This window comes from Pithys albifrons, chromosome 13 (genome assembly GCF_047495875.1).
Source record: "Pithys albifrons albifrons isolate INPA30051 chromosome 13, PitAlb_v1, whole genome shotgun sequence".
Taxonomy (NCBI): Eukaryota; Metazoa; Chordata; class Aves; order Passeriformes; family Thamnophilidae; genus Pithys; species Pithys albifrons.
Genome location: NC_092470.1, coordinates 8,800,690 through 8,813,290, shown reverse-complemented (window position 1 = coordinate 8,813,290; position 12,601 = coordinate 8,800,690). Strand labels below are relative to the sequence as shown.

The following is a 12,601-nucleotide window of genomic DNA, read 5'->3' as shown; positions in this document are numbered from 1 at the left end:
GCATGATCTGCTAAGAAATGAGTCTTCTGCCTGCCTTGTATTTTGTGCTTTCCTTGACATGTACCATGTTCAGTGTGAATGCTTGTGTGTTCAGTACTTGTTAAATGTTTATATTCTAGTGGTCTTAAATTTATGTTCTGTATGTATCCCACCAAAGGAGGCAGTATAATTCCCTAGTGAAATGCATTTCCTGGAAGAATCTTTGCCTTTGTTAGTAAACTCTAACTTTGTTAACTAATGCAGATATTGCAGTAAAAATAGCTTTTTAATCCCTGCTTTTCATATCGAGGAAAACAATCACTTTAAGTGTATGAACTGTCAGAGTCTATCTGCCAGGGAAACTGCTAAGATATAGAGAAGCAACAGAACTCTTAATGCAAAGTTATTCAAAAGTAAGTAGTCACAGTAAGTACTTACAGTAGTAAGTAAAATATGAGCTTCTCAGATTAGAAGAGTGCTACACAGCCCTGAGTATTTTCTAAAGGATGTGTGGTAATCTCCCTTTGTCACCTGTTTCAGGTTTTTGTCAAAAGCCATAGTGAAAATCTTGGATTTTCTATGATTTTAAACCACACATAAGCTATAAGGAGAGAAAGGATGGTCTAAGATAGAACACAGTAGATCACTGGATCTATTCCAGAGTTTACTTTGCTACAGAATTCCTGTGTAGTCTCTTATAAATTATCCAATGTGCTGTGACAGCTTCCCCTTGTCTCTGAAGTGTGATGAGGAGAACTGACCTGCTGCACCACAGCACTCAGAAGCACCAGATGAAGAATGAGCACTAAAGGCTACTCATGCAGTTGAAAGACAGGAAAATGCAAATAGACATAGAGCTGATTATGTATTCAAAATGCACAGACCCTTTGGAATTGTCAGATCTGTACTTGACCTTACTGCAGAGCAGAGTCCAGAAATTGAGGGTTATCATTGCAAATCATTCCTTAACCTTGTGATGGAGATAACTGAAAGACCTGGAATGTGAGCTATTAATTCACATTCAGCTGTTGATCCTGATGATCATCAGTCATATGCCACAATGGGCTGCAAATATTTTTCTTAAATGCTAAAGATCAAGGAGATGAAAAAGAAATTTTTTTTTTTACTTTGAAAAAGAGTGTATAGCAAATAAACAAGCTGCTGATCAGTATCAGCAGGGTACCTTTTTGATTAAATATCCATGCATGGATCCTCATCTCTGTAAATGAAAAAATATATTTCTCCCCTGCACTATCTTTTTTTCCTATGTTTAGAAAACCTGTATCAGAGTTACAGGAACTGTTCTCCCTGTGCATCAGAATGTGTTGCTCTGTGCTTGAATTATGTATGCCCTAGTGGCTTTTAGAAACAGCTGCACTGGAATTTGGTAGATTCCCTTCCTCCATTGTAGATCAGTAGAAGCAGCATGGGTAGTCTTCAAGGCATCTTTTCCAGTGCTGGCTGTTCTACTTTTACACTGCATTAATGAAAATATGGAAACATCTTCAGTGCAAATCAATCACACAAAAAATACCAACAGTGGTGAAATGTACAAAATTGATAAAAATATAAAAACATCTGCAGTAGTATTAACACAAGCACTAACTTCTCATGCATCCTTCCCTTGCTGTGCCTTGGGAATACTGCCTGCCTGATAATGGAAGTTCTGTCCTTGTGACTGCCAACCCAATTTACACAAATCCATAGAAAGTCATTTTTATATGGCACAGTTTTGATTTCTAACAATATGATTCTTCACCATTGTAGTCAAATATTTTCCATATTTTTCTTGAAACGGTAATTGGATTTTTAGGCCTACTACTATGAGTTCTTTGCTGCAACAGGTGTTTCCACATTTGGTTTTCCAGAGTGCAGTGTATCATTGCACATAATACCTAATTCATTAATTGTAATGGAAAACCCTTAAACCTAGTGTATGAGTAAAATATAACATTATTTATCTCTTTGCAGTTGGATCCTGAAGCTAGTGTTCTTCTAAAAGAACTTCAGGTGAAACTTAGCAATGTATTGGATGAACTCAGTGTAACATACGTTGCAAGGTAACGAACCCATTTTACTGTAAACCTTAGAGAAATATTCCTGCTCCAAAATCTACCTATCTGATGAAGTCTGGGTTGGTGTTTGGATGTCCTGAGGCATGGCTGGCCTCTGCCCTGATAAAGTGGTGTGCATTTGTGTCTGTGTATGTGTTTGGACTCTGAAAGAAATAACAGTAACCTCAGTGTAAGCAAAACTGAACATCATCTGTGGGCATGAACATGTTACAGAGGTGAGGCTGAAGACTTCTGTTCTGCCTTTTGGAAAGCAAAATTGCTGCTTTGCTCTTGCCTGATGCTGTGTAAAACTGTTCTCTCTGACCATGTTTGTGTTACCTCCTGAGACTGACAGCATTTCCCAGTGCCTGCTTCACCCAGGGCCGTCTGCCTGTGCTTAGCCTGCCTCAAATGGTCATCGTGGATGGCCTGCTTGGGTCATTTGCTTGCCTTTGGCTCTGCCAAAATTGTCTACTGAGCCTTACCCTCAAAATCTTTCATTAGTCAGAGTGCACACTGCAGCCTTGAATGAGTATGGGGCTGTGCCAGGAGGGCCTGTGGTATAAGGAGCAGTAAGTTACTTTTGCTTCAAATTAAAAAGAAATCTCAGTGAGAGGGATTAGTGCTGTAGTAGTGTTCATTAAGCAAAGTCTGTAGTTCCTTATTTAATCCATTGATGAACTGTCTGGGTGGACACTTTGCTTTTCTCTGTGTGCTTAGTTTGCTGTATTGTCTTGCTGTATTTTGCTCCCAGGCCCTGCTTCTCGGATCATTGACAGTGCATGAATATTATTTCTTTCCAGGGCTTCTTTCTGAATAAGCTGACAAGGTTTCTGCAGAAGAAAACCCAGAATAGCTCAATGTAGGATATGCTCCAGATAGCTAGAACACTCCTCATGGGTCAGTTTACTGCTTGGGTTTGTGAGGTTAACAGTGTTAGAAAGATGGCTGATGTCAAGAAAGGCAATGCATTATTTTGGCACTTGTTGGAGGGCCTGGTCCCAAGGATGTGCCTGAGCAGCTTCATGAGCAGTGTCATGTTGTTCTCATCTCTAGGGCTTTGGTGTGGGTAGCTAAGTATACATTCAAGTGTATTTGGAAAAGTTTCCAAGTTTTCTGGTGTTTTTACATGGAGATTTGCATTTTCTTTTTATGATTAGCCATGTCCTGGAATAGCTTACTGCCTAGTTACAATGGTTTTTTTCTCTCATAGTAAATTCTCTTTCATTTTTCTCAAGTTAATCTTTGCCATTTATCTTTTCACCTTAATAGGCCTGATATATTTTTGGCCTTTGTTTTGCATTTCTCTTCATAAACTATTTCTGAACCATTCCAATTCATCATAAATCAATCCATAAACCAAATTACCATGTGTGCAGAGACTCATTCTGCCTCTGAACTGATGACTTTGATTAAATGCTGTTCTGCATTGTATAATATATTGACCAAAGACTTTATCACATCCATAGCACCATAAGACTGTCAGACACTCCACCAGATCAGTGAGAAAACAGTTTTCAGGAAAGCTGAACAGGTACAATCTTGAAGAGCAAGAATGTGTTCACAGTCACTTTGAAGTGGAAGTTTCCTCCCAGGAGAAAAAGTTTGAGTACTTCTAGCAGGGTTTTCTGCAAAAGGATATTTTAAACAGTCCAAATGCTTTAGCTGTATCTAGTTGCAAAGAAGTAAGCAAAGCTTCTGATGGCACTGACTGTGTGTGAAACCCAGAAACAGTTGAATTGAGCCAAATGAGGAAAAGTTGGTCAAAATTTTCTATGTGTCCTCAAGGAGAATATCAAAGCTTGGTTTGTATTAACCATTGAGAGAAAAATTATTTATTATCACTTGTTCCTATTGTTCTTTCACACCAAAAATAAAATCTTGAGAAATCATCCCTAGCTGGTAGTCAGTCATATTCTAACTTACAAATTCTGATTCATCTGGTGCTTTCAGAAAGTAAGTATTTGGCACCCCTACAAGAGTATGAAAAGCATCATAGAACAGAAAAGGGAGAAAAGATGAGATTACTACAATTAGTTAGATAAGCTGTGATCTTTAGTAGGAGGCACAGTATCTTTGCATCATTGCAGAAAAGATTTAATCTTGGTGAAGACCCTGATGCAAAATGTTGAATGTTGTTTTCTATTCCAGAAGTCTTTCATTCTCCTTCTCTTTTTTTGGCATATAGTTTCCAGTTTGTTATTGAAGATTGTGTAAGACAAATGAGCAATGAACTGAACCAAATGAGAGGGAATGGGAATGCAGCAGCCAATAAAAACAGCGCAGCCATCGATGCCGAGATTGTGCTTCGGCCTCTCATGGATTTCCTGGACAAAACGTAAGTGTGGCAGATGAGGAGCTGCTCCCCCAGTCAGGCAGACTTGACTTACCCTGCAGCACTGATAATACCTAGGAACACTCTGTAGTATTTTTACTGCTTCAGTATCCACATGTGTGCAGAACACCAGGCTTAACCTGTTTACTCCTACTAAGGAATTTTTACATAAGCTGCATACTTGCCTTTCTGTGTCTTGTCATGTTTTGAGTTGTTGCAAAGGAGCTGGTTTATGATCTCTCCTCCACGTGCTGTGTTTGCAAAACAAGAGAACAAAAGTAAATTCCCATCCTGAAATTGTCTGGCATTTGTTCTAGGCTGGCACCCAGTGTCCCACTGCTTATTAATATGCACTTCTGTGTCCCCCAAAACCTGGTCACCATCTAAAGAGCAGCTTGATTCTCTTTTATTTCACTTGGTAAAATGCTACATTTTTAAAGGGACCTGCAAACTCACTCTGGTCTCTTAGAGTAAGGATAATTTATCTTAACATCACTCAGCACTGAAAAGTTCTGAAATCCCAGTTGCAGCACAAGCATATGTGTAAGCACATTGCTGGCCTTGGTCATGCCCTTCCTGGGACTTGTGAAACACCAGTGGCCTTTTGTTGGAAGTGGCAGTGGGAACCAGCAGCCTAGCATTGATCCGGCACTTCAGGTCTCCAGGCACACAGACACGAGTTGCAGACCCTTTTGGGTACTTGTGCATATTTTTCCTAGCCAGACATTTTCAAAATTAAGGTGGAAAAGGTGCTCAAAAAATCTAATTTTACTGTTACTGATAGCATGATTGCATGGACACCTCACTATATAGAAGTAATGGCTTCCAAATAGTAGCTGTGAATTTGCATTAGCTGTCAGCACCTAGTTCTATATCCCAGCAGAAATATAGAACAAGGGAGACATTTGGGTTTTATTTGTAAGACATAAATTATATACCAAAACTTTAATTTAGGGGTGTGGGAGTGTGAAATTCTATCATCCATCAAACTTTATAACTCATCATCATTTTGCATTTTCAATAAATATACATCAGGGATATATTAAGCATTAAATTAGATAGTGGAGATTTATATGAGTTTGTAATCTGCAAGTCTTTTTTGTCAAAAATATTTGCTGGTAATACTGCAAAATAAGCTTATTGGTAGAGAAAAGCTAAACCTTAATGGCCATTAGTCTGAGCACATAATGATATAGCACTTCTGAAGTCTTAATGCAAGTTTCAGTGACTGGTTTGTGTTTTGTTTTATTCCAGTTTAAGCATCTCGGCAAAAATCTGTGAGAAGACAGTTCTGAAACGGGTTTTGAAAGAGCTCTGGAAATTAGTCTTAAACAAAATAGAAAAACAAATTGTGCTTCCCCCACTGACAGACCAAACCGTGAGTGTTCCAGCAGTAATTCTCATGTGTTGTAAAGCTTTGTAATGAAGTGCTTGAGGAGGTGTTTGCTGAGGGGTCTGGACCTGTCCTTTGTGTCCCTGGGTCAGCAGGGCACATGGACTGTCTGTGGTGTGTTGCTCTCAGGTGTTTCAGGTTGTTCTTCCTGGCTGGTGGGGAGGACCTTGGTCCTGTCCTGCACTGCCTGCCCTGACTCAGGAGTTCTTGGGAACTTCAGTTGTGTAAAAGAAGCTGGATCACTGGCTTGGTACTGTGCTGTCATATAAGGCCTTTGAAGTTTGATTGCTCTTGACTTCACTGTGCACAGTAACACGAAGCATATTCCTTGCCCTTCCCTGTTGCACCAGAAATCCAATCCCTTCCCCTCTTGCAGGTTCCAGAAAGCCAGGAGTGCCCCATCCTATCCTCCAGGCCTGCCTGCTGTGCCATTCCTCATCTTGAGGCAGCACATAATTAAACTTGGGAATCTTGAGCCAAACATAGCTCTACAGTTTGGGGGTATCTTAATAGCAGACTTGGTGGGAGCTCCTCTTTGGGCAGCACTGCATTTACAGCCTGACAGGGAGAGGGAAGGAAACTGTAAATACAGAAGGTAGTGCTGCTACACACAAGCCCCATGTGGGTCATGGCCTGACATGAACTCTGAGTGGTGATGGAGCTGACCAGGAAAATCTGATTCTGTCTAAGGATCAGTGAAAAAGACCCTGTCTTGGAGGACCTTTTTAATTGCTTTTGTGTGTTTTTGAGGGACTAAGATAACTGTTAAATCTTCTTGTTTTCAATCTTGTTTAAAATAAATTGACTATTTTATGACAAGCTAATCATGACATTGTCATTGACTTTGAGCAGCTTTGCTGGATACATCCTATGGTATCAGTTAAGCTGCTAAAAATCAGTGTCCATAAGTTAAAAGCATATAATGAAATCATATCATATATTAAAGATACATGAAAGAATATTGCTGGAGAGGCAGGAAAAAAATCTAATAGAACATGTACAAATGGTGCTAAGGTAGTAATGAAATGACCTGAGCTATGAAATCATAATGAAATCACTGTTAAAAAATTCTAGACTAGAGCTAATCACGAGATCATAGCCAGGACTCCAATTACTGAATTTGTTCATACTTACTGTAATGACTTTGTTTACTGTGTGTAATTAGCAACAACCTCTCTCTCACTGAGTGACTGTTTCAAATTTGTATTTCTGAGGTCTTTAATTCGCTTTTCCAATGTTTGGGGATAAATTCAATCTGCCAATACATAAGTAGCATTGACATTGGGTAAACACTGGCATTTTCCACAATGCACTAGGAGCATTTATTAGCTTTATGTAGGATCAGCTGTTACATTCTGACTCACAGAACAGCACAGTCAAAAGTGAGCTTTACTTATGGTGGCCTCTGTATAAAGTGTCCCTGTTGGCAGGGGAAAGGTGTATTAACAACTAGTTGCATTTATTTTGCTGCTTCTGCTTACTGTTGAACACACAATTAAAGAAAATCAATGAAAAGTAGGATACTGTGAGAGATGTTTCTCTTTTCTAGCCTGGATTATTTCTTTCTGTCTGAGGGTGAGTTGCACAGGTATTCAGAAACAGAATTGAGTTCTTATTTTTCATATTTATCTTACCATTCTCACTACTAATAAATAATGAAGATTTAAGCTGCAGTTCTATATTACATCTTCTTCAATTGAAGGATATAGAAGCAAAATTATTTCTGGAAACTGAAACCTTTTGGAACAGAAAGACTAATGAAAAATTAGTCCACTGTAAGTTGAACGAACTTTTTTTCCAGAAATCCATATATTCAGAACTATGTGTTGCTGAACTGCCAAGTAACTGCACCAGTAATTCTACTACTTGGAGTAACTGTGATAGAAGGTGTGAGCATGAAATTACAGTAGGATTCTGTTTGTCTGAGACAAACATGCAGGCATTGGCCTTTGGTGTCATGCCAGGATTTGGCTGTTGTAAAATATTGCTTTAACTTCATAACACTTCAACATCTTTTCTTTAAAAAAAGTTTTTGGCTTAACAGTCCACTGTTACTGAGTGTTTACTGAGCTGAGATTCCCTGTGGGCAGTTAGGCTTTTGCAGGTTGCTCAGGGCTCTCCCTGCCCAGGATGGTTGGTTATGTTAGCACAGGGCTGAGAGCTGCCTCATGGACAAATATCGCATTGACAAACATCTCACTGAGAACAATCACAGCCTCAGCTTAGAAATATTAAACACAAAAGGAGACAGCAGAAAGGAGGACATGAGACCACTGTCAGAGGAATGTGCAATATTTGTATGGAATGCAGGATACCTGAGGGAATTGTGCTGCAGGCATTCAACTGCTTGGCCTTATCCACTGGACTAAAATGTGTCTCACGTATAATTGAAACTTTTATTTAGCTTTGCAAAACAGTAACTTTTGGCTAATGTCCTGGCAGAAAATAACATCCTGTTGACATAAAAAGCAAATGCACTGTAATGAGTCTGTTTCCTTCCTTTTCAATGTGATTCCAGGGGCCCCAGATGATATTCAGTGCAGCCAAGGATCTTGGACAACTGTCAAAACTCAAGGTAATGGAGCCAGACGAAGCTGTGAATGGCTTACACTAATGAAAAAATAGATGAATAATTAGTGATTCTGAGGCCAAACCTCATGTCTTGTTCTTATTTACTGTAATAAGATTGAATAGGGCAGTAACAACTCAAAGGTGAATAATGGTTGTCCAGTTACATCAAAACCAAATTCTGAATAAATGAGTGTATACTTATGTGGTAAGTGATCACAAGATGGGTGAAGAAAACACCATTTCCATATTACACAAGTAAAAAAAAGAAAAAAGAGATCTTTGTGTTACCTTCTGGAACAAGTTCTAAGCTCCAAGGTGAGAAAGCTATTAATTATCTTCCTGTGGACTGTTTATGGTGTGCATTGAAACATAGTGTGTATCTCTGCAATAAACTCCTCAGCAGTGGAGTCCACTTGGTGGAGAGCTGAGGTGTTTGATACTGATGTCACGTGTTTGCCAATCAATTTTGCCATTAGGATTTCAGATTTGTGCAGAAATGTGGTAATTGGTGCTTTATGAATCATGGTTTGGTTTGCTAGAGGAGTTAAAATGTTACCTAAGTAAACTACTGATGCTTGTATTAGACAAAGATTTCACAGGAATCCGTTTAACATGCTCTAATAGGAACATCCTTTTTTTTAAAACATGGGGCATTGACAAACATTAGTTAAACTGCAAGGTTCATTAATAAAATTAATTATTTCTGTATCATCAAATATAATTATTTGAACTTAAATTTAACCTTTCCCCCACCTCCCAGAACAGAGAACTAATACATCCTGGGAAAGTAAAGCAAGCTATGCAGATATTCAGTATTAACCAGTGCATCTTTTCCTCTACAGTCTATGCTTTCAAGAAGCAACATGGTTGCTCTAGGTTATCATTGGTTGTAAAAGAAGTCAGAGGTTGAATTAATGCCTATTAATCATATGCTCTTGGGGGGCATTTGGCAGATTTGTTTGTATATTTGTTTCTCCAAGGATAGACAGGCCACAGTGCTGTCTCTCTCTCCAAACTCACTGTAGCCTCCCCTTGCTTTGCAGGACCACGTGATCCGAGAGGAGGCCAAGAGCCTGACCCTACGGCAATGTGCAGTCATGGACGTGGCGCTGGTTACCATCAAGGTACGGCTTTCTGGGCGTTTCTGCTCTGGGCTGCAATGACCAAGAATGGGACTGGCTGGTTTTTGGATAAAACAACTGGAGACTTTCATACAGTCTTCAAATATTGGGTTTCTGAAGTCAAAAGAAACCATTAAGGAGTATTACTTAATGTACTTTTCAGTCTCTTTCACATTGGCCTGTATCATTACTTGGTGTAAATAACTTCAAAGCAATCAGTTATGAGAATAACAGTGTATTTCTGTGTCTGGTGTGAAGAGACAGCACATCAGGAAGGTGAGGAGACAGCTACTTGTCTTGTGCAACAAAATAGAGTCCCAAAAGACAAGAAAAATGTATCAGAGAAGGCTCCTCCCCCCCCCCCCTTTTTTTTTGTTATTTGCAGTGGAATTGGCATTTCTTTCAGAAATAAAAATAGTCTTTGGGGATTGCTAATGTTGTGGAAACATAAATTGAACAAAATGTTGAAGTACTCTGTGCTCCCAAAGCCCTGTAAAGTTCTCAGTTCAGCATGTGAATCTGATTATTTTCCTTTCAAAGCATTTGTTCTAAACACATAAAAGTTGGGCAAAATATAAACTCTAACCTTGCCTGAATTTCCAGTGCTTAAACTCTTAAAGAGGCATACATAGGTATTGATCATTTTACTAAATAAAAAAGGCTAGAGTTGGAGGGAGAGGTTAAATAGAGAAAATCCTTGACTAATTCAGTATTCTTATCTCTGTGTGCTATGTTCATAAAATGAGCTAAATAATACTTTCTCAGAAACCTATTTTCAAACCGTAAGGCAATGACATGGCAATGTAACTGCTTGCTGTACTTGGGACCTGATATGGCAGACTCTTTTCTTTCCAAAATGCAGAAATTTGGCTTACATTAGTAGGAAGTGAACAAAGACAAAATTACTGAGTTACCTCAGGAAAAAGAGGCTGCTATGTTGGTTTAGGAATGCAGTTCATAAATTTAAGGATCAAAATACAGATTTTTGTTTTGTAATGCTAAGTAAAAATGGTTTGTTTAAAACAAAAAACATGGCTGCCCAAATAAGAATAGAATTGTAAATATTGCATATGATTTGTGTTCAGAAATTATGTAGCTGATTATGGTAGGGAAAGGTTTTGCAAGGGAGAAGTATCTCTGTACTTGCAGTCCTTTATTTACTTTTTTAACTCACTGAGAAACAATTATAATTTCAGAGTTGATGATGTTATTAACACTTTAAAGAATATAATTTTTTGTCTTAAATATATGTAGGATATCAACAGTTTTCATATTATGTAAAAAGAACCATAGCCATTTATAGCTTTAAAATCTTCAGCTAAATTTGCAGTTTACTGTTAGGAGAAGTGGCTCTCTGGCCTCACTTACCTGAGGCTGAGCTGTGTGTGCTGTCTCATTACCTCAGCCCAGAGGAAATGTATATTGATAACACCGTCCTAGTTTCCATTGTACACCCAGGGCCTCTGCAGAGGGAACCCAACACCCAGCAGGGCTTGGCTGGCATTTCTCAGATTTGGGCTGAGCCTGTAGTGGCTCCAGCACTGATTTCCATTCACTTGCCATCTGCCCCTCATTTGTCAGTGGCCTTTCAAGCCTCCTGTGTCACCTGACAGCCCTCAGACAGGCAGGGCACAAGGAGCAGGTGGGCTATTTTAGGGTTCCCATCTCCAGGGAACAGGGCATTGGCTGTCCAGCTGGAGCTGTAAAACCCTCATGTTTTCCTATATTTGGTTCCATACAGCAGTGATATGTTCACATTAGTGGTTTTGCTTGCAAAATTTACCATTTATGGGCAAAAGCAAAATAATGTAAAAAAACTCAGGAAGATAAGGGCAGGAGTCCTTGCTTCTTTAAATGTCTCTTACCTTTCAAGGAGCTTTTAGCCAGTTGTAGCTGCTGCTGCAGATACAGTTTATTGGGAGACGAAACTTCAAAAAAAGTACAGTAATTGTCACAATAGCAAGAAATATTAACAGATTTTAACACTTGCTTATAAATTGATTATGATCCTTAATGAAATCATGACTATGCTTTTAAGCAATTAAGACAAGAGAGAGTTCTTTGTAATATATAGTGTGAAATAATGTACTTGGAAAGATATCAATTTTATGTAAGTGTGCAGTGATGAGAAGATAGAGGTGATTGAGTCAGACCATTTAAGTTGACACCAACTGCCGCTGCAGTAATAGAGCCATCTAAGACTTGGCAGCCTGATGACTTGAAATCTTGGTTTGCTCTTACAGATATTTTTTCCCTATAATAATCAGGAATGTAAATAATAACTGTTATAAAACATGCATTTATGTTTCATCTGCTGCAAAATCTTGAGAATCAGAAGGTGGAGTGTGTACACTAAATGCAAAGAACATGTCTGGACTGTAGGTCTGCACTTCCAGATAACTTTAGGATACAGAATTTAGTGGATATATGTGTATGTGAAGATATGGAGTGTATATACGGTGTATATTCCTTTGGCAACACTCCCAAAAGGCAGGGAGAATATTCTCTCCTTATGGTTCCCAGCACCCCTTACTGAGAGGACCATGTCACCCAGCAGTCACAGTGTGTTCCTGAAAAACATTGTTTGTTTTTCCTAATTAGCCATTAATGGGAGCTTTATTGATCTTGAGACCTAGAGCTGCAATGTAGATTGCAAAATGCTTTGCAAGGTGTTTGAACAAAATGAATGTATGTAGTGCATTTATCTTTTCCTTCAAGCTTAAGTGCATTAATTCATCAACCACTGTCCAGCATGAAATTTTAGGAAAAATTCTTCATTGTGGGAGGAAGAAGGGAAGAGAACCTGTCCTAATTTTTTCTGCAATCAGCTTTGGGACTGAAAAAGGAGTATAATAAATTTATATATATTGTACATAAATATATATATATAGAGAGAGAGAGAGAGAGAGAGAGTGTTTACATAGACAGCATGGCATCAAAGTGGTAAACATATTTGGTTGCAAACTTGGCTTACTAGTAGATCAGTAGTTATCTTCTCTTTAAAGTATTTATGCTAATTTAACCTCCTTTTTTTTCAGTGAAAGGAGGGAGCACTCAAGTGATGAGTGGGACACAGAAGGGTAGCAGAGATGATGACAGCTATCTCAAAGGATTTAATCACAAATCCAGCTACACAGGCCCGCTGTTA

General features: G+C 38.8%; 1 protein-coding gene across 1 annotated transcript in view; it reads left to right on the top strand.

The window, feature by feature from the left end:
• Positions 1–12,601, top strand: part of UNC13C (unc-13 homolog C) — a 121,763-nt gene that overhangs the window by 98,238 nt on the left and 10,924 nt on the right. Inside the window, exons 23-27 of the mRNA XM_071568541.1 lie at positions 1,951–2,039; positions 4,222–4,371; positions 5,623–5,746; positions 8,280–8,336; positions 9,376–9,456. Of these exons, the coding sequence (XP_071424642.1) occupies positions 1,951–2,039; positions 4,222–4,371; positions 5,623–5,746; positions 8,280–8,336; positions 9,376–9,456 (501 nt within the window). The remainder of the gene's footprint in view (positions 1–1,950; positions 2,040–4,221; positions 4,372–5,622; positions 5,747–8,279; positions 8,337–9,375; positions 9,457–12,601) is intronic.